Raw genomic sequence first — 27,245 nt, 5'->3', positions numbered from 1 at the left:
TCGTATGATGCGGCAGATAGCTGCATGCTTTCCGCATTATACGGTTTTCCGTTAGCTGCTGTTGTCTGCAAATTTCCGCACGGTATGACACTTTCGATAGGCTGGGGATGTCCGCATCTTTCCGCACAATATGGCGCTTTCCGTAAGCTGCCGATGTCCGCATATTTCCGTGCGATATACGGCTAGCCGTAAGATGCAGTTTTCGCGTCGTAGGCTTTCCGTATAGTCCGATCATTCCGTATGTACGGATCCGCATATGCGAATCGTTTCGGTATACAGGAATTCCTCGTGTTCCCAATGTTGGCGGTCACGATGGCTCATGATGGCGGTCATGATGGCGGTCATGATGGCGGTCATGATGAGCGGTGTGTCGCCGTTCGCGGTGCTATGCGGGCAACCAATGGGCAAGCATCACTGCAACGCTTTACTGCATGTACTGAAGCGCAGTGATGCGGCGGCGGCATTGCTTCGAGCCACATCAAAGAAGGAGCACGGAGGAACAAACCTGACAGACGTGTGATATTGGAATGGGGAGCACGTCCATCGCATCTCCAGTGCGCAAGCGCTCGGAAGCACGAGTGACGCAAGCAGCACTGCCCGTCACGTGGCGTCGCATTACGGCCACTCCCTGATGGGCTCCATAGAGTTTCCTAATATACACTATAGAGGGAACTTTGGCGCTATAGTGTCTGTGGGAGCTACAACGCACGGCAATGTGTGTACTGCCTATCATGGAAATGATAGGCAGTACACACATTTGTCTAATATTCGTACTTCCGGCCTGCTTTTGGCTCCGTGTGTGTTCGTGTGGCTTGGAGCTGTTTTCTCACGAAACAAATATTAGTAAATGTTCAGCTGTTGGGCTTCACCGTCTTATTCTTTTTGACTTACCTTTCCGAATCGGGTACCGAAGTTCAAAAGGGTTGAATCTCTCTTTCAAAACGAAACCTAAACGCAGCAATAAACGAAGCCGCAAGTACGATTCGCCACCCGCAAGTACGAAGACTAGGCAAATGTGTGCACTACCAATTATTCCCATGGTCGCTGAACTATCGCAGCACCAGAGTCCCCACTAGTTAATTTTAGGAAACTCTATGATGGGAGTGTGGCAGCTTGGGCTAGTTGGTATGGCATGACGATAGTTATAGCGCGAGAACAAAACGACGACACAGAGACAAGAAGTGCCTTTCGTGTCCTCCTTGTCTCTGTGTCGTCGTTTTGTTCTCGTGCTATAACTATCGTCTATGATGGGCTCCCGCTAAGAAGCTCGAGTTTGCACTGACATGGAGAGAAATAAAGGAGGCTTTGTTCGAGAACTCGTACACAGTGATCTATATGGCGCCGCAAGAAACGGACGGACGATTCAAGCATTAATCGGCGCGAAGCACTTCGATTCATCGGGCATCGGACGTATGGCCGATTCAACGATTGTCGCGCCGTATACACCGTTGCCAAGGACGAAGCCGCGCTTCGGGACCTAATGCCGTTTCTCGTGTCGGTTCGACGGTCTGCCAGCGTATGCAGACGCGTGCGATATGAAGGTTATCGCACCAGCATCGACCAAGAAACTATACAACAGCGCCGCGTCACAGAATGCTCTTTCGATCGGATAGGGTGCTTATATTGACCACGCAAGCTTCATAGCTAACTATTTTTTGTTGTTCCTGCGATCACTCCCGTCTTACATAGGAGGTTGAAGAAACCAAAGCCACGAAACTATAAGCAGTACGAAGCACCATGCTTTAACACATTTTTCCCAGCAATTTTTGTAATCACCCACTGAGTATAAGAACTCACTAAATTGCAACGAACGGAAGGATCAATATAGAAAGAAAAGAGGTAAAGTTCGTTGCATGGGCGATTGCTGTATCGTGGAACGGCCAATGGGAGAGAGAGAGAGAAGATTGCGCAGTCTTGGTTTTTCACAGTTCCAAAATGTGCCGCTATATAGGTCTCTGAGACGTCCTGCGGATCTTATACGCTCGCGCGATAACCTTCATATTGCGCGCAACTGGATACTTTACGTATCGCAAGTCCCGGCCGCTGACAGCTCGGAAACAACTGAAGCAACCTTGAGAGCGATCGTGTGCAAGGGGGAGTTTGCAGCCGAGATGAATGGGTCCTTAGCTACTTATTGTAGTAGTAGTAGTAGTAGTAGTAGTAGTACTTTTATTTACAGTAAGCCGGATACAGAGCTCACTGCAGGGGCAAAGGGCTAAAGGCGAACAGCCTGACAAAGGCCCTTGTCCCTCCGCAGTCCGTGACAGTGCAAAGCTTAGACATCAGCACTGACAAACAATATATATATTCAATACATTGGTTTCAAGCAACCTGAAATTGTACACACACAATTCAAACATAAATAGCATAAGAAGTTTACATAACACATTTTAAGAATTAGAGGTCACTCTCGTAAAGATTCACAACTAAACGATATCAATGAAACAACTCAAAAAACAGAAGAAACACGAAGAAACATTGTAACATGAAGAAACAAAAATTTGGAATTTCTGTGTCGGTATTTCTCTGAGACGTATTTTGAACTCTACGCGACCCCCCCCCCCCCCCATGCTGAGTGAAGGCGAAAATGATCTTTTATTTCTAGGTCATAAACATTTGCGCGGCTTCATTTTTCTTCAAAGAAAGAGCGCGGCTGCAATCCTATTGAAAGCAAGAAATCCTTGGCACAAAAGTAGCACTACGAGGTTTCCGGACGGCTATTTCAAGAATCTGAACTTCGACTTGTTATTTGCCTTTAGTGTTCCTTTAAAGCATCCTGCTGCAATCGCGCGTCAAATCACGTCAACTTGTTCGTCGTACGAGACAGAAATAAAGAAGCGCAATACAGAACAGGGGGGGGGGGGGGCATGAATTCACGCGGTTTTCACTCCAGGGGATGCTGACAACCGAAATCACGTTAGAAAACTGCCGCACCACCCGAGTGATACGCACGAAGAATATAGCACAGTGCTCGAGGCATGAAAACGAGAGCAGTTGTTTCGTTTATTTTTTTTTCAGCAACAAGAGAGGTTGCCCTGGGGCTATGACAAAAAGCAACATTTAACGTCGCCTGACTAGGCCCCTAGCCCCAGTTGGCCACAGTTGGCAACAAGAAACCGTTTAATTGACGGTCACGATCTGCCGATGCATCTGTTTCAAACAGCTATTGATTACCGGCAAACGGAAGCGTATACACCCGGAACATTTTCCGTTTCGTAAAAATAGGGAGTTTTATAAAATAACGTTTGCAGGGACTGCGGGCGCCATCCGAGTTTTTAGAATGGCGTTTGCTACCCCTAGGGAAAACGTCTAGGGACTTTCGCCCCGACTGCAAACCCAAATGCACGGAAGCTATACCCACAGCACTTTGCGGGCCCGCGATGATCGCCGCACGCTATTTCGATTTTTTTTTTTTGCGTGCGGGCCGCGAACGTGGACGGTGACTCGCGTTACGACGCGTGCGCAGTAGCAGCGACCACACCGCAAGGGCTCGTTCGTGGTACGCCATTCTAAATCTCCCTAATAGCCCGTCGACATCGCCAGAACAGGACACGTGCAATCGGAAGTTCGGGAAATAACTGTTTTTCGACCTTGAGCTCAAAATATTATACGTTTAATATTAACGCCACTAATATCTTCCCTGTACAGCGGCGCATCGCAGTCACATACGTTTTTTTTTTACTTTAAGGCCTGTTGGGCCAACTAAATGGAGTTTCTTTAGTTTTGCTTTGTTCTAGTTTTATCCCCTGCTAGTGGTAATTTTCATGTCTAATTTTATTACTACCATTACGATCATGTTATGTATTAATTGTATTGTTACTATTAATTAGGTTTATTAGTCTTTGCTCACAAATTTGCACCTTTTTTTTGTAACTACCCTACTCATGTCGCCATAGGAGGTCCCCCTGTCAGTTTCCATGAAAATTTCGGACCTCCTCCCGTACTATTCCAACCATGTAACCGAATGTGCAATATGTAATAAACTCGACTCGACTTGATCAGAGACGAATTTCACAGTAACAAATGCTCTATATGCGCGTCTTCTGCTGGCACGCTGAGCCGTCAGCTCAATTAGAGATCGTTTGCTCGTTGTATGAGCCTAGTTTTTGCTACGAAAACATTTTCAAAGTTTCACGCTTATTTCGTATTATTGCTGCGACGAAAAGAGAATGCAAACACTGCATAAAAGGAGGTCTTTCGGACGCGACGTATATACCGGCGAAAAAACCACAAAGCATTGCTCGCGGTGGTCCCTCCTCGTTGCGGAGGCGCACGAGATTGCAATAATATATATATATATATAAATATATATATATATATATATATATATATATATATATATATATATATATATATATATATATATATATATATATATATATATATATATATATATAAAGAAATGTGCGTAAACCAACCTTCCGCGACGGATCCTCAAAAAAAAAAAAAAAACAATTACACCATCTTGTTTTGTCGCGGTAAGGGCCAAACCTCATAAGCGCGAAAATGCACGCGACAGCGACGAGCGACGCGACGTAGATCGGCTTCGCGCGATCAGTCGCTAGCGCAGGCAAACCTCGTTCACGCGACGGCTTCGGCGAGCGAACTCCACTGTTGCTGGCATGAGGCCGTCTACTCGCCCCGAGAAAACCGCGTAGCGAGCGGTATGCAATTTAAAAATAAAATATATTGTTGTGTAGTGGAACGGAAAGTGTTTATGAGTGCCTTGCAGCACTTTTTTTTATATGCGCATGCGTAATACACATTGCGTCATTTCTTGTTGCGCATACGCGACTCGGGCAGGGTCACGTGCACCTATGTAGTCTTTGTCTTTTCCGGTTTTTCTCTATTGGCTGCTTGAGCCCAGCACTTCCGGGCGACGGTTTCCAAATCTGGAGAACCGAGCGATCGCGCGAAAACGAGCACGCGACACGTCGCGCGAACGCCCTGTTTCGTCGCTCATAGCATTGCTCGTCGCTGTCGCGTGCATTTTCGCGCTTATGAGGTTTGCTCTTAAAGATTCTAGCTAAGTCGTGACAGTGCTCCGTTCACGCGCTCGGTTCAGCAATACGACACCACGCTGGGCGCCAACTGCAGCGGGTATATATGGCTTGCTGCGTCCCAGTCCGTGTTTAAAGGCCAACTCCGGCGATTTTTTCGAGGTCAATGTATCCCAATGAAATTCACTGGGTACGTTCCTTTGCATATTCAGGTCAGTCGTGCTAAACAGCAGGCTTGAGAGATGCACTGACTGTTTGCAAATGAATTTTTCAAAGATTGCCTTTTGCAATCTATATTTTACTTTTGCATTTCTTTTACTTTTACTTTTGCAATATTTTACTTTTGCATTTCTTGTGTACTCTTCGAAGAGCTCCATGCAGAGTTCCGAGTTACGAAAGGTGCGCTTGTATACTTAAAGGCCAACCCCGGCGATTTTTCGAGGTCAATAAATCTCAATGAAATTCGCCGGGTATGTTCCTTTGCACATTTTAGTCCTTTATGCGAAATCACAGGTTTGAGTGATGCCCTGATCGTTTGCAAATAAATTTTAAAGATTGCCCCGAAAAGCTCACCCCACTTGCCAGAATTATTGGCAACACTGTCTGTGTGACGTCATGTTTGGCATGTCAACGGAAGTGACGCAGCTGATGGAATGGCTATTTCGGCCGCTAACAGCGTTTATTGTGCTGGCCACAAGGTTACGGCGGCAGCGTTTGACACGGTTATGGCACGGGAGAGCTTTCATCCTTCCTCTGTGCTGTTTGACCGGCGCTTCGCTGGTCTGGCTTTCCCAGTTTTCATACCACGCGCAGGCGGAACCAGTATACGGCCTCCGGTTCTTACCAAACTGTACGTCATACGCAGACAGGGATCTGGGTGAAGTTTCGGTTTCGGTTTTGAACCTTTTTGCTTACTGAAAATTATTTTGAGATTTCCTGGGCATTTCAGCGACTGGGCTCGTGACAAGAGTGTCTCGGGAACATGAAAACACGATTGCCTCGACATGGTCGAAAAATCACCGGAGTCGGCCTTTAAAGAAAGGACGACGAAAGCTTTACATCAAAACAAATCTCAAACGCGCCTGTTAATCTTAAAAATCATCGAAACGTCGCTTCTACAATCTGAAGAATTTCGGCACTTGCAATTCACATGGAACACCGCAAAATGCCTTTCCCGTCAATGTGAGGTGACCCTCACAAGCTTTCGCTGTAGAGTTCCTCTGTTAAATTTTTTATCTCAACAAATGAGGATTTTCAATAACTAACCTATGTGTAGTTTGCAATGAACCAAAAACAATAGATCACTTTCTTCTCACATGCCGCCCCTTCGCCTCACTGCGCCGAATAATTCTTGAAAGACCGATTGGTATGCTCGGATTGCCAGTCAATACATCCACCCTATTATCGTTTGGAGCCAGTCAGTTGGGTGTGGGCCGCAGTGCTATTCTGTCAGCGCTACATAAATTCATTCAGGCAACCGGAAGGATACGCTGCCAGTGGTTGTTGTTGTTGTTGTTGTTCTCCTATTGTTAGTGGTGCATACCCACTGTGGGGGATTGGCCAAGAATCGAGTGGCTTTAAAATTTACTGTTCAGATTTAGAATGATGGAGGTATAACAGAAAGATTACCGATAGCCTATAGGCAAGTGTGGTTCTTAATGTAATGCATAGAAATATTTACATAAACAAACTTATTCTTAGAATAGAGCAATAATCTGATTTTATACGTATATAATTATGTGGACATGTTAAGATAATGAAACTTTTTAATTAGTCAACCTATTAGTTTCATCAATATAGTCCCGGACGGCCGCGCATACTGTGCCATTACAGAAACCAGAAATGGAAGCTCCAAAAGACAAAATGACAGGCAGAGATAAGTCCATACCAATGCCACGCAAAGGTATTTCTAATAGGGTTTTTCGTAATGTGTTAAACCGCCTGCAGGCCAAAAGAAATGGTCTATTGTTTCCAGTTCATCACAGAATGCGCACAGTGGCGAAGGTGCCTGAGCAGACCTGTGTTTATAGAAATTTAGATTTGGTACCCGGCAACGCAGCCTTGTGATAGCTACTTCTTGTTTTCGAGTGCGGCAAAAGTCTCTTCGCCAGGGATATAATAAATGGCGATATTCTGTAGAGTTTGTTAGTGCTGAACCTTTAAAGACTTGCATAAGCGTACGTCTGCGGAATCGAGCAGCAGTCACATAAGCGGATGATGGACAGAGCGGTAGGATTGGTTCGCTGATTGACGACTTAGCTAAGGAATCGGCTATTTCATTCAAAAACAAACCTTTATGTCCAGGCACCCAAACTAATCGCACTTTTCTCAAATGCACAGGTACTAGTGCACGGAACGCCCTTGTTACGTGATTATCAGCACCAACAGAAAGTGCTGCACAGAGAGATAGGGAATCTGTTATTATGACAGCTGATGTAATTGCTGTATCTAACTTGCGTAAGGAGAGCACTGCCAGATATATCCAATTCTTTCTCCGCCTTCCTCATTTTTGTTTACTTATTTTATATATTATGGTTTATCGCATTCTTCTGAAATTTCTCACGTTTTACAAAGGAACATTATTATTGTTCCTATCTAATTTCTCTTTATTTTTTTAGCAAGCGTTGTAAAAAATGATCTATTATGAGGTACAGTGTGGCCAATCCCCCATGTGGGTATGAGCCAAGATCTCCTAGGAGACAAGACAAGACAAATCTCAGCAGTTTGCTGTGGTGGCCAAGGCACCCCTGCTCATGGGCAGCACGCATGCAGGCTGACCTTTATTGAAGAGCGAAGGTGGGTCAGGTGCACCGCTATATGCTGCGCAACACGTGGCGCCATCTCTGAATAGCTGGTTGAAGTGGTTCGCACACATCCGTGTCACGAATACGCGTTCTCTTGTTTTCGCTCACCCGGAATACATCATTATCGGTTCGTGCGAAAATAAAACATCAGTTAAAAGTATAGCGCTGTGCCCTCGTCGCTTTTATTCTCGTCCTCGCCTGTCGCGGCTCATCACTCGTCAAGGATGCAAATTGACTAACCCACCAACGTGTTCTAGCATTACTCGTATACACTTTTACGTTAGTCACCCACTTTTTTTTTAGTCACCTACCTCTGGGTCACGGCGCAAGAATACTTCAGGTGAGCGAACGCCGGGACTATCCGCTGCCCAATACAGAGTTTTAGTACTGCGTACGCTGCGTACGTGGCGGCGTTGCGTACGTAAGGACGCCATGTTCTGCGTAGTGCGCATGCGCAGACCGCAACGCGCACGTATCGCGTTACGTACGCAGCTGCTACGTACGCGCGCATGAGATGCGTGCATGCGTACGTATGAGGTGATCGCGCCGCTCTCGAACAAATTCGCGACAGCGCGAGACTTCGTTTTGCAAAATGGCGGCAACGAAGGCAAGCACCGACCGGCTGTGTGGCTTAAAATATGGCCATAATCTGGCTATAACACTTGGATTGGCTCACATTGGCTGTCAACAACACGTGCTTCTATTTTGATCTACCAGATGGCGCAACACGCTTCACGCTCGTTACGTACGCGGGTACTACGGCGTACTAAAAGCCGATTAGTGGCAAACGACGCCACGTAACGCAAGGCGCTTGCGTGATGCATACGTAGCACCATTCCGCAGTACTAAAACTCTCTAATAATGTTCTGCTTCGCTATGGGAGCCTGGGAGATGGCGCTACCAATTTAGCCTCTGCTTCCCCTCCCCCCTCTTCGGTGTAGGAAAGCCCCGTGATATAGGAAAGTGGCGGTGCTCATTTATCGTCGCCTCAACACCCTCGCCGCACCGCCAACCCCCTCCCTTTATAACCGCTCTTTCGCAGCGCCGCTCTATGCGTGTGGCGCATGGTTGATATCGCACGATCGCCCGTTTTTTTTTTTTTTTTTTCAGATTCGGAAACCGTCGCTCACGCGCCGATTGTGCTTTGCGGGATTAGCCAGCAACCCGCGCCCACGGCTTCTCAAATAAAGTTTTCTCTTTTCACTCGAGGAAGCTCAGCTTTCCGTCCTCTAAGATTTGAAGCGAAATATATCCCCTCGACCCTGGAGTATACAATAGATGTAGATGTATACAATAGATGAAAATGAAGTGCAACTCGTGTAGCTTTGCTGAAACGCACTGTAAATTTTTCACTTCCTCACAACTGTTCACAACTACGTTTTTGTTTTTATAGGATTTTAAAGGGCTTTTATGTGTAAAGAGTGCATCTATAGATGTGTAATTATTTCTTATCTTCTCCACGCTCTACGTCTACACTTTGTATATTTCACTGTATTGAATCTATGTATTTATGCTCTAGACACACATGCTGAGTGTTGTGCATTATTGTGGTCTGGGCGGGGATCGGTGCATTGTCAGGCATTCAGTTGCCTTTTCACCACCCCTTTCCATTCAACCACTGGATAAGTGTTGTATGTTTAAAACTATGATGATGAATAAACTTCAAATGTAAGCAATTCAAGAGTAGCTTCCCTCACCATACGGCTTCCGGCGGTGTCACAAGCGGCATAAACACTGGCCAATAGGGGCACGGTTCGTCGATGTCGTCCACTGGTGGCCCGTTGTAGACTGAGACGTCGCGTTCAGGCTGGCAAGGGAAGTAAGGTTGAGGCGAGGAGGAGCCGAGACGGCGATTGCGTTCTCGCGGCCTCACGCTGATCCTGGCTCCCAGCCTCTCCGCGACGTACCTACGGGTCCTGCGAAAAAATTCACTGTCGATTAGTACATTGCAGCCAGTGCGTCGAGCGTTATACAGCAAGAAGTCGAGCACTGTATAAACTCTGCTCTAATGCCGTCGACGTTCCAAATCCTGTGCTTAACGTGCAGCTCCATTAGCGTGAAAGCCGAGGAATCGCGTATAGCGCGGAAAACCCAGCGATTCCCCTTTGCAATCACGTGCTTGCCTAGACGGTGGCGCCATCTCTCACGCGGTGCGGGAATCAGCCGAAACACGACGGAACTCGTTTCGAGCCTGACCCCAGAAGCCTTCTTCGTGTGTTTGCGACACCTTGTAGCACCTATAGTGGTCCCCCTCGCGAAGTTATTCGCATGACGCAAGAACGTTTAAGAGGACGTCAAGAGACTTGGAGAAGCTCCGTCAGATGCGTCTTCCCAAGAAGACGAATCTGCGTGCTTGGGTCACAAGAGGATCTCCTGGAACTTCATTCTTCCCATCGCTCCATGGTGGGGCGGATGGTGAAAGCATCTGGTCCGGACTATCAAGCTTCAACCGAGAAAGGCTCTCCGCAAAGCTCGACTCAACTTTGGTGGAGCCGACCACCGTCCGAAGTGGAGGCGGTTGTGAACTTGCGGCCTCCCACCTACATCGAGTCGCACAGTGGGGAACCCCGTGCGTCGACCCCAGCAGCACCTCGTTATTGGAAGGAGACTCACGGCGCTACCACTGCAGGGCGGCAACGACACGCCGACGAACCTAACGCGCACGGAAGCTTTACGACGGCATGCATGCAGAATACGGCTCAGTGAAAACATCTTGGAAGCGGTGGAAAAAAAAAATATATGCTTCAACTTCGATCAGAGCACTCTTCGCGTACTAGACCAACCAAATAAGTAAAAGCAGTATAGACATCGTCATAGTCCATGATGAAATATTACCCCGACTAGTGTGTGGAAACTTGAAAGTGTCCTGTAAGTACAGAGGAGCTGATGAGTCATGACCATGCATGTCCGTTCGTGCAAGATTCAACAACAGCGAGGCGTTGTTACCACAAGGCCGATACAAAAGCTTGGGCTAGTTGGTACATATTAAGTACCAACTATTAAGGCCACCTTGCGCCCCGTACATATGCGGGGCGCAAGGTGACCAATGAGAAGACCGAGAAGAGACCGAAAGAGCGCCAGAAGGTAAAACATACTGGAAAGGGCCCCTTGTAAAATAAATGAAGGTTAACAATAAGTTATGTTGGGCTAGTTGGTATACATATCAGGTCGAAATACGTTGCGCAAGGTTGCCAATGAGAAGAACGAGAAGAGACAGAAAGAGCGCCATTTATGTCTGGCGCTCTTTCTGTCTCTACTCTGTTCTTCTCATTGGCAACCTTGCGCAACGTATTTCAACTGAACGAGTGACTTGGTGGCCGGGAGCAGGTTTAACCAAGCGCAGTGCCAGGTCTAACCAAAGAAGAAGAAGAAGCGCCTTCTTCCACGAGTCCATGCTCACGGGGACTTGCAGCTAGGAATCGACCTAGACGGCTAAAAACAAATATATTTCGCGAAGTTAAGCACTCGTCTGCGTTTCTTTTTCTCATCCTTTGTCTCTTGCTGCCCTGTTGTCAGAATAATGGACCACCAACGTACCCAAACATTTGCACTCTTTACTGGAAAGTTTGATTCTATCCTACATCATACCACAGAACGTCATAGTTTCTTTATATTTTATTCATATATATCCCCGCTTTGCCTTGAGGCGTTACAGTAGGGGGGCTACAGAGTTGAAAAGAGTATATTTTCATTGACACAGGACACTTGCACAGATGTCAAACAATTCCATTGGTTGATAGTTCTTACAAAAAACGAATTTGCATACATACAGGTTCGTCCAGGCCCGGCGTGGCCTTATTTTGTGTTCATGGTCTGTGCGTTGACAAATATAATCTGGTTTTTTAAAGTAAATGTCACCATCAATGTCGGAGAAACGAGTGCGGTAGCAGGGAATTGTGATGCTATACGAAGTAACAGCTAAATATATATGGTACCCAGTCTATCATGAAGCTACAACACAGATGCGTAAAAAAAACGCGGCAGCTACAGAGAGCACAGCGGCATTCGTGTTGTCTATCTCTTAATCGCAAATCGAGCATGCAGAACAGCACGCAAAAAAAAAACTATAGACCATCTTCCCGAAAGGAACCCTGATGGTCACCGCGCACTGTTAGGAGGGCGTGACCTACTTGGCACCGCTCCAACACCTGCGGCATGGGGAGCGGTGCGGGCGGAGGGACAGCATTACTCAGGCTAGTCAAAGAGCTGCTTCGAATCTAAAAGAAACGAGTCGTCTGCTGATCACTGTGAAGATGAAGCTCGGCCGGAGTCACAGAACTAAGACAGATTTACGCAGCGAAAAGCATACGCATACGCTAAGTGCGCACATACGACGTGATTGCACAAACCAAAAGAACAAACGACCTGGGTATTCAAGTCTAAAGCTATCCACGACAGATCTTCAAACAGCCGTGACGCAGATAGTAATGGTCGTGTACTTTGTAACACCAACAGTCAGCATTCCGAAAGAATGTATATGGTACGTTGTTATAGTAAATGCAATGTAAATGTGAATAAAGAAAACTGGACGAAAGAATGACTTGCCGTGGGCAGGGACCAAACTTCCAACCTTACAATAACGCTTCCGAGGCTCTCTCTACCAACTGAGCTGCAACTCCAGCTTTCCCCCGTCACTTTATGGGGTATATCATCATCATCATCATCATCATCATCATCATCATCATCAGCCTGACTACGTCCACTGCAGGACAAAGGCCTCTCCCATGTTCCGCCGGTTAACTCGGTCCTCTGCTTGCTGCTGCCAATTTATACCCGCAAACTTCTTAATCTCATCTGCCCACCTAACCTTCTGTCTCCCCCTAATCCGCTTGCCTTCTCTGGGAATCCAGTCAGTTACCCTTAATTACCAGCGGTTATCCTGTCTACGCGCTACATGCCCTGCCCATGTCCATTTCTTCTTCTTGATTTCAGCTATGATATCCTTAACCCCCGCTTGTTCCCTAATCCACTCTGCTCTCTTCTTGTCTCTTAAGGTTACACCTACCATTTTCCTCTCCATTGCTCGCTGCGTCGTCCTCAATTTAAGCTGAACCCTCTTTGTAAGTCTCCAGGTTTCTGCTCCGTAGCTAAGTACCGGGGTATATATGTGCATTTAAACATGGGACCGTCTGCGAGCGTCGCCGGTAGCAATTACGGCAAGTGTGGAACACTACAGTCGTCTACAACCTAAGAATTAATATAAGCTCCACCTACGACAGTATACCTCTCTCACCCCGAGAAAATTTGCATCAAATATCATTTGTACGTGAACATTCATATTTTATTTCAGCGCAATATACGCCGACGCAAAAGAAGGTAAGTCAAACCGCAGCGTCCCTTCTCCCCTTGGGTCCGCGTAGTCATGCGCCGAGTTACAATGTGTTCTGTGCACCAACTGGCCCAGCTTTCGGTTGTTTAAAAAAAGTCGGTAACGATTTAAAGTACAAGGTATTCTACTATGGCAGATCATAAAGGCGTCCCATGGGCCTCACACTTGATAAGGACCTGTTGACAAAATTTCAGTCCTTCCACACATTTGTACACTTGCATGCCGCCAGGTACCGTTAGCGTATTTTAGATCGGTGGTTTCCTTATGAAGACACAAGTGGATGTCACTGGTTCTCGGTAAAAAAAAAACGCCGATTTTCTGCTCAATTACAGCACAGATGTCGACATCCCTCTCTGTTAAACTGATGTTTTCGGTAAGGACGTTGAACGTTTAATTATTATTGTACGTAGTATTTGAGTTAGCAGCAAAAAACGTACTTATGGGTGCAACGGGAAACGCGTAGCATATGTATCTCTCGCACCGATGAATGGCTGGTTAGCCACCGCTTTGGGGGCGGTGCTTGCACTTGTATTTGTATCTTGACGGTTATTCTTCGGTTGTCACCGACTACAGCACTTTTTGTCTGTTGACGTCAAGCAGCACGTAATCTTACCAAGGGCTGGCAGCTGAATAGTAATCCCTCGCGTACTACTACAGAGCACGGAGTCTGACAGAACGAGACCCTCACTATGAATGAAAGAAATAAGTCGACATTTCAGTGTGAAACTTCTTTAGATAACTCTCGATATTCTACCATCCCACCTTCCCTTCCCTCTCTCTATCACACATGCACACACACACACACACACACACACACACACACACACACACACACACACACACTCTCTCTCTCTCTCTCTCTGTCTCTCTCTCACACACACACGCACCCCCCCCCCCACACACACACAGAGACAGAGACGCGGGCTGGCAGCTGATAAATAATTCTTCGAATACTATCTGTCTGAAAGCATGGACTCTAAGAGAACGAGATCCCCGATATGAATGATGGAAATTAGTCGAAATTTTAGTGTGGAACTTCTTAACTCTCCACGTTCTACAGCCCCACCTTCCCTTCTCTCTCTCTCTCTCTCAGACACACAAACATACACACACACACACACACACACACACACACACACACAAAGAGAGACGCGGCCTGGCAGCTGATCAATAATCTCTTGCATACAACATGCCTGAAAGCATGTCCGGAGTCTGACAAGGTGAGATCCTCACTATGAATGAAGGAAATAAGTTCAAATTTTATTGTGAAACTTCGTAAGATAACTCTCGATATTCTACAACCCCACATTTCCTTCTGTCTCCATTTCACACACACACACACACACACACACACACACACACACACACACACACACACACACACACACACACACACACACACACACACACACACACACACACACGCACGCACGCACGCACACACACATACACGCACAGACACGCACACACACACACGCACACACAACACACGCACACAAACACACATACACACGCGCACACACACACACACGCACAAACACACACGCGCACACACAAACACACACACGCACAACACACACGCACACACACACAACCACACACATACACACACATACGCACACACAACACACACACACGCACATACACACACAAGACACGCACACACACACACAAACACACACACGCACCCACACGCACACACACACAACATACACGCACACACATGCACACAACACACACACACACAAACACACACATACAAACACACACACACACAACACACCCACGCACGCACACACACGCACCCACACACAAACACACGCGCACGCACACACACAACACACTCGCACACACACAACACACGCACACAAACACACACACGCACACAACGCTCATACGCGCACAAACACACACACGCACACAGACACACACGCGCACACACACGCACGCTCACAAACACACACATTCACACACGCACACACGCGCGCACACACACGCACACACACACACACGCACACACACATACACACACAACACACATACGCGCACGCACACACACACACACACACACACACACACACACACACAAACACACCCATACACGCACAAACGCAAGTGCGCAAGCATAATGCCATCCACGAAAGCATAATGACATCTAAACACAATAGTGTTGCCACAGCGACAATGCAATGTTAAAAACGCATTTACCAGCGGCTAGAGAAAACATCTGACAACACCACAACGCCGGTTGCACGCAGCACCGCTGCACAACCGGCGTAGCGCGCTCTAGGGACGCCACATAGTTCATTTAGGTAAGACGACACACAAGGTCTAGGGAGAACGCGGGTTTCGTGGGCAAGAAAGTCGCCGTCGCTGAACGAGCGGCCCCGCTTGAAACGCCAAGTGCGTCGCCGTTCGCAAAGACACTGCATCTCACAAATCGTGCCACCAAATAAGAAAAAAAAGTGAATGCAGAACTTGCACACAACCTCTGGGGCAGATATATCTCTAAATAAATGAATTGACCACGCGACACAATTCGATAACTGAATCTATCTGGGATCTCCTTGCATGACGCTTTTTACAATACATTGCGACGCAGAACTGCACTGCGACACGCTTTATTACCACTAGGCGGCCGTAACTCAAGGCAGCTCAAGTCGCGGACACAATGGGTACGCTTATCCATACCGATCGAACTTGATCAGGAGGCCGATGCTCGATCTCCGATGGCTCGTCTGCGCAAGTTTAACCTTCGTGTTCAGAAACACTGCTCTACTTCATCTTGACTTGCCACCTACTCCAATGCAGCACAAACGCACAGACGAGATTCAAACGCGCTGCATTGAAGGCGGTTTCAAGTCAAGTTCGAGTCAAGCAGCGTTTCTGAATACGGGGGTAAAGCGTATGCAGGCCGATCAAGATTGAAGCGAGACGCGGCAACACGACGGTCACAATTAGCGCGGTCGCAGCTATCCATCGCGATCGAACTTGACGGGTCCGATACGATCGCGCCTGGCTTGTACGCTTGCACAAACAAGTGGACTCTTACCTGTAGCGTGAAATGTGCGCATCCATGAATGTCGTGGAATTTTCAAAAAGGATGGGCGGGCCGGCCGTTTCGAAGATTCCGAACAACACTCGCACGAGCAAGGCAACGCTTTTACGGCGAATTCTCCGGTTGGAACAGGGCAATCGGTGTACGCCGTACACTGTCGGAGGTTGGAACGCACGCAGGAAAACAATGTGCGTTACGTAAGCCTTACACACGAAATAGCGCGCTTTTGGACGCAAGCAACAGTTTTTTCGAAAATCGCTGGCGCCGCCTGTCGGCCTGAGAGCTTGACACACGGTCCAACAACGGCTACGCTCGAGGTTCTTGGCGTTTCCCGGCCTTACGCCTGAGAGGAGGAGGAGGAGGAGATTTGAAATAAACGAGAAGGAGGAGAAAGGGGAAGGAGTTGATTTAACGAAAGAGAGCCCTGATGAGCGAAAGAGGAGCTCGTGTTTTACCGCCACATTTGCCACGGACTGATTTTGAGGCGCGGCGCGCGCGGTTCGTTTTTTTTTTTTCCTCCGTGTAGAGATGATATTTCTACACAGTTTTTAGACTTTCGTATTTTTTCTTCTTTTTAATGTCTCTCCCTCAGTGTTTCGATCAGCATGCTATTATGCCATTGTGCATCACAGCATTATTTATACTAGTCATTTTCCTTATGTTGTAACTACCACTGCTTTCATGTATAGCAATGCATTAGGACATTTCCTCTTGCTAAATGCATTATGTTTGTATTTTTATAAATATCATGTTTGTAAATGTTCCTTTTTTCGGTTGCATTAAAATTGTGAATTTTTCCCTCCTGGATATATATTGATGACATGTATGTATGCTAATTTCGATGTTACTCCTGCCATGTGAAGGTATTCAGGTACATTCGAGCTGTATGATGCAGCTTTTCACCTGACGGACCCCCAACAATTTTGCTGGTAAATAAAAAGCTTTCTGATTCTGATGTTACAAACTCATTCAAAGCAGCACGAAAGTGGCATACTGCTATAGGCTGCGAAGGGCTAGCCCCCTAGCCCGAAAATTTTAATGGGGTGAGGGTATAATGGGGTGGGGGATAGTATTACTGAAAAGTTAGGCTAATTTCCTCAATGCTATCAGCAAACCCCCCTCCCCCTCCGCCCCGTTAGAGAACGGTCCTGGCTTGTTGCTGGCGCGGCACAGGGTGGAGGGATTGGGGGTTTGAGCGAGGTAGCTCGCTTCCTAATTATCTAAATGGTGTAGCAGTGCTGCCCCATATATTTATGCTCCTTCGGACCACTCATGACATTTATATTGCACAGGGTCATCACTAGGCATGTTTCTTTATGATTATGTCAACCTATAGCGCCTGATGTTACATTCAAGAACTTTTTCCCAGTTTAATCATGGAAAATTCGGTACCGACCAACCGTAGGCCTTTGCGAGAACCTCATCGTTGTGTTATTCTCATTTTTTTAATATATTGTGGGGCCTGTTTTATTTCGGGCTCGACCACCTTGGACTTGAGTAACTCGAACCAACGGGAATAATCCACGGAGTGAATTCGCCCCACTCATCATCATCGACGGAGTGAATGGTGATTAGTGGGGCGAAGTGTCCGTAAGTCCATACGTGCGTTTATGCGTCCGTCCGTCTGCTTCGCCCCACTCACTCGTGGATGCGCTTTTTTTTTTTTTACTGCACCTCGCTCAAAACTTTCTTGTTTGAGCGTTCAGCGTCGGCTCTCACTATATAACCGTGGAATATTTGCACAAGATTATTTAATCCAACCGTGCACCACCTGGTGTGTACAAGGCCGGCCTACAACCTCAGGCCAAAGGTCGGCCGGTGTAAGGCCATTAAGCCGTTCCAAGCCTGTTGCTCAAGGTCAGGCCATGGTCGGGCAAATTGGTCTCGCAAGTTGGTCCAGCAGAAAGCTGAGACTATTTTTTTTTTTTGAGTTGGGGAGCACTTCAACACTTCTCACGGCGAACAGCGGTGGCAGCGTACGCTGCACAGAGGCGAGCTGGCGGACAACTCAGGGCTGTCCAGAGGGTCCATGTGGTGGTGGAAGGGCCGTCACATGGGCCCCCGATGTGGCAGCCGTCAGTCTCATTCTCGGACTGCTCCTCAAAATCAGATCAAAGTTACTTATACCGTACCATACCGTACCGTACCTTACCACACCATACCATACTGCCTGTTGCTTCACTAACTGCGCTAGAACGATCACTATTCGTAACTCATGAGTCATTTCGAAAAGGAAAAAAAAATGGCTCGTTCGATTATGTCAACGTATCATTAGTGCCGAGGGAGAGAGATAAGAAATATAAGAAAAGTAAGGAGGTTAATTAGACTACGTAGAGTTTGCTACACTACACATGGGGAGAGGGTAATAAGGGAATAATAGAGAGAGAGAAGAGAGAGACATGCACATTGCGCACCGCAGACAGGGTGCAGTGGTTCACGGGTGGTCACTAAGTGATGCCGCCTTCAAGAATTGTAGAAGGGCTCGTGCGGCTTTCGGTGCTGGTGTAGTGTGAGACAACGCATCCGAGATATTTTCCCGAATAAAAGGACGATCATCCAGTCACCTCAAGACACACCGGAAGAGTCCGCGGTGATCCTGTCCAAATTCGGGACAGTGGCACAGGACGTGGCCGATGGGAGTCGCACAGTTGCAGTTATCACAGTCGGGTGAGTCAGCCATACCAACGCGCGCGATAGATGAATGAGTTGTGTTGTGTCGGCGCACTAGGGCGCACTCAGTGCGCGCGCCACTCACAGGTGGCGCCACGACACCACATGTTGGTAAAGTCAACACCGACCTACAACCGACACAGTATTGGAGCGATCAGCTTGGTAACGAAAGAATGAGTCAAGTAGAGAATCAGTCACTTTATCAAGTCAAGTCAAGTCAAGTCAAGATCCTCGACGATGTGGCGCATACCCACGCTGGGGATTTGGCCAAGAACCGGATAGTTTTCATGACTTTCTTGTTTAATAACAGATTAAAATTAATCCATTTACGAGTCATAAAAGAAAGATGCAACAAGACAAATTTGATGATTGAATTGTAAATTATCTGTAGTGTAATGCGATAAAGCGTCGCATTTGATTTAATATGAATTTGGAAATTTCAAAATCTACCGAAAAATGATTTCAACACTTGAACCTCTTTGAACTTTTGACGAACTCCTGCAATGCGTCAACCATCTTCCCGTCGCTGTGGCAACCGTTCTGTCATGAAGTAAAGGGCAGCTTCATCACTCAGTTAATAACTGAATGCGTCACGGTAATTCACTTAATGAGTGGCTGAATCCAATGAACCAAACCATTTCATCAAAAAAACAGCATGGGTGTTTTAGAGCATCTGTCATGGCTAACGTCAAATTCAAGCCCGTTCAGTGTATACGTCACAAAGAAACCTGGTATGACCCACAATGGTGAACAAATTCTGGAAAACAAATGCTATACGTCATGTCTTGCGATCTTTACTAAAGTCTCTTCCCTAATTTCCGTGTTTCCTCTCTCGAAGAATGTGGATGTGTTGATAATAAATCTCGCTGTTTTCAATTAACATGCATTTCATGTATAATGTACGCGGCGATGTGTGTTTGAACTTCTGCATATTCATTAGTAATTACTTATTAGACTTTTATGTATAATATGTATATGATTTGTTTATTATGTGCAAAGTGCGGAGCGACGCATTTCAAAATGTTTTAAACATCACTTCGATGTTTCAGATACAAATGTTTTTTTAATTATCTCTAGTTTAATGTTTTTATTAATTCTCAAAGCTGCACAAACACGTTTCTTTGAATTGATTTATGTTAAGCCATGTTTTTACGCACATAGTTCTTTTTTTTCCTGTACATTAACTTGCTTATGCACTGTACTTTTTTTTAGCCAGTCCACTGTTTATTGCAAAAAAAAAAAAAAGACACAGACCTCGTCAAGCCGTTATGTGGCTTTTTGTCGGTTTTCCTGTTGTCTGTACCACGTATAGATGGGAAATAAAGTTCAGTTCAGTTCAAGTAAGCATTCATCGAGAGAGGCTAGCGCCCCACTATCTTCTCCCAAAAGAGTGCCTAAGCCGGAATCTTCCAGGCTATATGCAAGCTTTTCTCGGCTTCCACTGGTTGGTTTGTTCATCAACACCTTGGCGCAACCAACCTATGAGGATAGGCCATGAATGGGACGGTGCCTTGCTTTTTAGATATGAGTATGCGTACATGGCTTCCATTGGTTCCCTTTGAAAAAGCATCAAGCGCTCTTTCCTCATCAAAGATCGCAAGAAGAAGAAGAAGACGAAGTGCGTTCGACCCAGCTTCTGTGCTTCCATGCTGTTCGATTCCTGAGCTCGTATACTGTAGTCGCACCTTTGTCGCCTCTTTCAAGTTCTGTACCGCATCTACGCTTTCCTTTCGGGTCATTATCGGTACCCAATACGTTCTCGTGACTCCTTTTCGACGCCAAGGAAGAAGAAGAAGGCAAGTGATTGAAGCTGCACGTGTGTTTGTCTTACACCCATTAGTGGTTAAAATCCGTGATATGAGTTTCTCACAGGTACGGAATCCTACGGTCAGAATAGAGTTTGACAATATATTTCCAAAAAAATGCTAAACTTTTGCCGATAAAATATTTGAATGGGTTGCTCGGAGACCATGTATATAGCCTACACATAAGTTCAGTTATAGCCACAGATGCTTCCGTTATTGCCGAGAAAGTAGGAGTTGGCATCTACTCAACAGCATTAGATTGGTCTTATTCACTGCGACTGCCCGATTTTACGTCAATATTCCAGGCAGAATTAATGGCAGTGATTCTGGCCATACGCAAGCTACCAACATATATCTTTTCGGCTGTTATACTAACTGATTCTTTGTCTGTTTGCATTGCTCAGACAGCAACAAAAACATCGCCTTATTTATTAGAATTCCATACGTATATACCCAGTCACGTTCGTGCTATCCGATTGGTTTGGGTGCCAGGTCACACTGGACTAATACTAAATGAAGCGGCGGACACACTGGCGGCAGAATCAATTCAGGGCCCCATCCTGAATATTCTAAGACCCTGCTGCTTATATGCAATCACGCGATCTCGGAATTTCTGTATACGCCAGGAACACACAAACCCTTCTGCTCTAAATGGCACAGATTTTCAGCGCCTTAAGTTTCAGTGGTACAGCGCTTGGTGTGCAACAAGACGATTCGAAGTGACATTCACTAAATTGCGATGCAGGATTCCAACTTTAAACTTTTTATTTATACAGAACTGGTTTTGTTCCTTCCCCTCATTGTCACTATTGTACACAAACAGAAACTACAGAGCACTTTTTTCACAGAATGCCACAGGTATCAAAATTTAAAGGAAAAAAAATTCTAATACCAGCTTTCCAAAAACACGGGCTTAAGCTGTCTGAAACGGTACTACTCTCCCTAGGGGCTTCGAAACTAGGCCATTGCAACAGGGACATATATGGAGCCATATATAACTATACAAAAGAATCAAACCGGCTACCATGCTAATCTCATAAGTGCATACTCATTACTTATTTTCGTCTCTAGTCTCTTTCATATATTTTACCGTATTTTATTTATTTTGTATCCCACTGCCGCGCGATTCATGGCTGATCACCCGTAGTGGGTTGAGTCATTCCTCTTGGAACCAACCAACCAACCAACGTGTGTTCGGTGGCATCGGCTTGGTCATCGCCAAGGGAGCCATGGCGGGTCGCCGCCCGCACCGCTAGGCCCCGACGCCGTCGACAAGGCGTCGACGAGAACATCATCGAAGAACTAAAACCGGGACGTAATCAGCGCACAAGGCGATCCCCTAAGTACATCGGCGGTTTCTGCGAAGAAACAAACAAAATTGTGAGTCTCTATGGAGCGTCCGAGCTACGTCCTCGGCAAGTAATCCGGTACAGCCTTTGTTTGTCGATATAGCTTGCAGGTGATGTCATAGACGCAGGTATACATAACGCGTGGCCTCCGAGACCAGGCACAACGTCACGAAGTTTCATAACAATACACCAGAGGGAAATCCGGCGCTAGTGTCTATGGCGGTTGCAACGCAAGACCTTTCATCCAGCATGGGAATGATGATTCTTTAGGCTGCGCGTGGCCTGCCGACACATTGTCGTAAGTGGAAGTTCATGAAGTTCAGCAAAAAGTTCAGCAGTCACGCTCCACTATACCATGGACCTTTTAGGCTAACCGATTCAAATCAGCTCACCAGGTTCACAATGAGTGATTCTTCTATCCGAAAGAGAAGCTAAAACAACAACAACAGGGAACAAAGTCACGAGTGTGTTCAGAACCACAGGCGCGAAGACTTGAAGTGTTTCGCCCCTCATATAATCACCGCGCCAGAATTGCTTCTAGTAAACATCATATGAAAATTCAATGCTTCACGTACTGATGCTCCAACATGGCGGCTCAGATGAAGTTAGGGCAGCATAGCCACGCCGCAATTAACCAGCTTCTGTGTAGTAACGACGCCAGTGAAACGCTTTTTTGGGCCTGTGCATGAATAACCATTGCATGAATAACCTATGTGTCTCAAGGAGGATCAGAGTGTGACGATGTACTGCTAGCCATAGGTCGGCCAAAAAAAAAAGGGGGGGGGGGGACTCACTCAGACTCTCTTTAGATATATATATATATCTTGTACTTTTGACTCAATCGGACTCGGGCTCACCCGAATCTTCCTAAGCCGTACTCATGGGCTCAAACTAACGAAAAGTTTCTTTAGCCGGATTCACTTGAAGGCAAGAGCACCAAAACATCGCTCGCCCAGACTCGCTCGGGTTCAATCGGATCAAGCCACGAGTCAGAGTCTGAGTCAGCCCGAGCGAGTCAGACTCACGAGTGAGTTCCCCGACCTTAGCTGCTATAGTGCCAACGTGATATAACAGACTCCGCATTGCCCCTGTTGGTGTTCTAGTGTGATCTTTTCAGTGGTGACTGGGCACACGTGTTATTCTGAGAGTTCGGAAAACGCATAGCCATAGGCTGTGACTGTTGAGTTCTTGTTCAAACTCCACAACAAGAATATATTTTTTTTTCTTTATTCGTATCATTTATAGTGTTTTTTTTTTGTTGGGCCGCGGACATCCATAACATCTAGCTCGGCACCCTAGACAAGGTTTTTTTTTCGTTGCATAAGTTGAACTATAAGGAATGAGGTGTTAAGCTCCTACTTCCGCATTTTCGCAGAAGGGCTGTTAAGGTAGAGCTTGACCGTATATAAAAATCATCATCATCATCATTAACCAGCATGCACCACCTTGGCTTTCTTATTCATCGCCCCTCCTCTTCTTCCTATTCTGCTTCGCTGCCAGAAGAGGTGTGCCTGTTCTTCCATCGACATAATTGCACTGCGCAAGAAAGCGAGCAGTTACAGCGTAACTATACGTAAGACACGTGTGCAGAAAAGTGTACCGTCCATGTGTGTCCGTATTGATTGATTGATATGTGGGGCTTAACGTCCCAAAGCCACCATATGATTACGAGAGACGCCGTAGTGGAGGGCTCGGGAAATTTTGACCACCTGGGGTTCTTTAACGTGCACCCAAATCTGAGCACACGGGCCTACAACATTTTCCGCCTCCATCGAAAATGCAGCCAGGATTCGAACCCGCGACCTGCGGGTCAGCAGCCGAGTACCTTAGCCACTAGACCACCGCGGCGGGGCTTTGTGTCCATGTGTCTTCCCTTCCGTAGTTACACTGTAACTACTCGTTTTTTTTTTTTGCGCTGTCCAAATACGTTGATTCCAAATCCCCAACTTGCCCGGCATCTGTCTTTTCCATCGAGGAATGCAATAACTCGATGGCTGAGCAAACGATGAGAGAGAGAGAAAGATAGATAGATAGAGAGAGAGAGAGAAAGTTTCATTACAGTAACTGCCGAGGCGAGATTCCAAATAACGTACCACCGATAAGAATGCCAGCGTCCAGGTACGCTGGCATTTTACAGTACAGCACGGTGGTGGTAATAGAAAGCAAGGGTGAGGGGAGTTGTGAGGATTAGAAGGGAAGAAAGTATGAGAGAACGAGTAGATAGATAGATAGATAGATAGATAGATAGATAGATAGATAGATAGATAGATAGATAGATAGATAGATAGATAGATAGATAGATAGATAGATAGATAGATAGATAGATAGATAGATAGATAGATAGAAATGAAGAAAAGAAACAAGACTACAAGGCGAGCGACCGTTTACAAAGAAAGAGATAAAGAAAGGCATAGAAAGAAGAGAAAAAAGAGAGGAAAACAAGTAGAAACGAAAGACAGACAAATAAATAGACAAACAGAAAAGGTGATATAAAGAAGCATTCACAAAATATAGAGAAAGATAGCATAATCGTGTATAGTATGGTTGAGCAAGCATAGATTACCGTGTGGCGTATGAAAACTTTTATGTTTATGAACCGGCATGCGTTCTCTTTATCAACTTCATTATCTTCAGATTCTAGTCCATCACGTCTGCTTGCGTGACCTTGTTCAAGCTGCCCTAACTATTATTTTTAGATTTTACTTGTGTATATATACAAGCACTCATACATATGCACGCACGAACACGACGTACAGCATGGTAAAACCCCTTCTTACTAAAAAAAAAAAACAGTTCTGGCTACGTCCCTGTAGGGTTTATGCTATGTCTGAGAGGGTGTTCTCACTCTATAACATCATCGCCTCCAAGACTGGGAGCCGATCGATTTGGCGCGGAATCCCCAAGGCCACTGTTGCCTGCTGGCAACACTAGAGAAATCGAAGCGACGCGTGCCACTTCGCGTTTTTGCACTCTATTATGCTCTCTCGCTCTCGTTGCCTCTGCTGATGACGTCACGATATCCGCGCCTTCTCTTTTCCTCTCTTTATCGGCTTAACATTGGCGTCACTGACTTCCTCTGTTCCTTTTCTCTCTCTCTCGTAGGTTCGCCCTCGTCGTACAAAATGGCGTCAGGCGCTAGTTTCCTCCTGCAAGTCGGCTTTGCAGCAGTGCTTCAGCGCCGGCGGCGGAAGTGAGCTCTACGTAACCACCGCAGCCACACAGCTCTCCGAAGCAGCGGCTACGGCTACGTGCGTGCGTCATCTGGCCGGGTGCGTTGTGTTCGTGGCGTTCTAAATCGGCGTCGGAGGCCCCGGTATTCATCGGGAGCGACGCTACGGCTGTTGCGGCGAGCCGTAGTCGTCGCTAGGCCTGGCCGGGCGCCGCGCGCCCCGACGAAACCCGCAATAGCTAGCCAGCCGTGCTCGCGCGCTGGCGTTCGCTGTGACGAGCCGTCGGACTCGGCCTTGAAATGGAAGAAATGGAAAGCACGGCGCAGCCGAGCGACTTGACCTCGTACCAGGGCGCCAGGTGAGAGATTAAGGGCGGTTGTGACTCTGCTTTTCAAGGTCTGACTAGATCGGTGGTTACGTAAGGCAACTCCTAACGGGTACGCGTACGTGAACACGTGATCTGTCAACACTTTCCGTACGCCAACGTTGTCGAAATGTTTCTCGCACGCATTAGAAGTTAAATTGTGAGTTAATGAATGAATGGGTTAGTACTGCAACGTGCCGAGGCACTGCACTGATGTTCGAGTGCTTTTACTGCGGTTAGTGAGACAAATCTCGGGTTTATATATCTTCATTTGTAATAAGCATTTGGCCATAAGTTACTGACAAGTTATTATTTAGAAAGAAGACAGAAATATCCTCATGTTTGGGAGACTTACAGAGCGTTCGATCGATTGGATATCAAGCTGAATGTTTACTTAACTGTATCTCGTTAAATGACACTTCCCCAAATATCTTCTTTTTGCGTCACACACGGTCCTACGAACAGTGTCACTGTGCGTCACACAGTGTACTAATAACAAGCTCACAAATCGTTATTTATTTATGCTCATTAGTCCTGCCCCAAGCAATTATGCAGCGTAACTCACACTGGCCACGGCAGCGCAATCTTGTGACGGATAACCTTAATAATGAAGGCCACGAGAGAGCGTTGCGTGACCGTCACTTGATCCTGACGTCACGCAGCACGTGACCTAATTTGTCGCGTTTCGTTCAATAAGTCGCGTTTAGTGTGGCGCTACAAGGCTAACAAGTTTGTACACCAAGGCGCCCGATATTTTCCACCATTTACGATGTCACCACACGGCCAAATCAACGCGTTATATTGCGTGCACTATCGGCGTCAAATGAAAGCCGAACAGCAGCAGGCCTTCGCGATGGTATAGCGCGCCGTCCGATCATCACCATGAACAGACACGTAATATATATATATATATCGAGGAGGCTTGCCGCTGTTTGGCTTTCATTTGACGCCAATAGTACATTCACTGATAGACACGGTGTATGAGAAGATGGCCGCGTGTAATAACTAAAATCGTTATACAGGGACCGTCTACTTAATGTCCTGGTTCGTGGCGATAGTGAAATCTGTGGGTTAGGTCGGATTAACCTGTGCTATAGTTTAAGTTAAGGTAGCGATCACAACCCCCGCCAAATAAATTTTTGAAGATTACGGTAAAATTACACTGAAATACCTCGTGAAGTGCGCGACTCCTGTACTCTGCGTTTGTAATGGTGGAACGGGTAAAATGGTTGAAGTAGTGTCTGCCTTTGAACGAAGGAATTAACGAACGAACAAATTATGCACAATATTAATAATTAATGACTACTACTTGAACAGGACTATACGGAGCAAGCATTTATGTTCCATTATAGTTATTGCTTCATACCCTAAGTCAGGTTGGTTATCTCCGCATATGACTAACTTACTACGCAGCCAACGATTCAGTCCAAGAATTAAACATTCTGTATTATATCATCACACAATGGTTTAAATATAGTTAAGTAACGTTATACAGACTGGAACTCGCACATTCTTACACATGTTCTTTTTTTATATATAAAGCAGAGCACGGTGAGGTCGAACTAAAGTGGTACTTTCAACTAACACTTTGCATCTATTTTTCATCCCTCCTTACCTCTTCGCTTCTTTCCTATCCGAAAGTGCTCCCAGTGATCTAGAGTCAAACCCCCGCGTCCCGAGCTTAGGTTGTACATCT

General features: G+C 46.3%; 2 protein-coding genes across 2 annotated transcripts in view; one reads left to right on the top strand and one right to left on the bottom strand.

Moving 5' to 3' along the window:
- LOC119179380 (uncharacterized) overlaps positions 1-27,245 on the bottom strand; it is a 70,459-nt gene that overhangs the window by 13,394 nt on the left and 29,820 nt on the right. The window contains exon 2 of the mRNA XM_075868750.1: positions 9,502-9,720. Within this exon, the coding sequence (XP_075724865.1) occupies positions 9,502-9,720 (219 nt within the window). The remainder of the gene's footprint in view (positions 1-9,501; positions 9,721-27,245) is intronic.
- LOC119179947 (monocyte to macrophage differentiation factor) overlaps positions 21,867-27,245 on the top strand; it is a 35,337-nt gene continuing 29,958 nt past the window's right edge. Inside the window, exons 1-2 of the mRNA XM_037431075.2 lie at positions 21,867-22,046; positions 25,118-25,543. The gene's annotated coding sequence lies outside the window, so the exon portion shown is untranslated. The remainder of the gene's footprint in view (positions 22,047-25,117; positions 25,544-27,245) is intronic.

Source organism: Rhipicephalus microplus, chromosome 7, assembly GCF_043290135.1.
Source record: "Rhipicephalus microplus isolate Deutch F79 chromosome 7, USDA_Rmic, whole genome shotgun sequence".
In the NCBI taxonomy this organism is placed as follows: Eukaryota; Metazoa; Arthropoda; class Arachnida; order Ixodida; family Ixodidae; genus Rhipicephalus; species Rhipicephalus microplus.
Note: the sequence above shows the minus strand (reverse complement) of the source record. Positions and strands in the feature narration are given on the sequence as shown.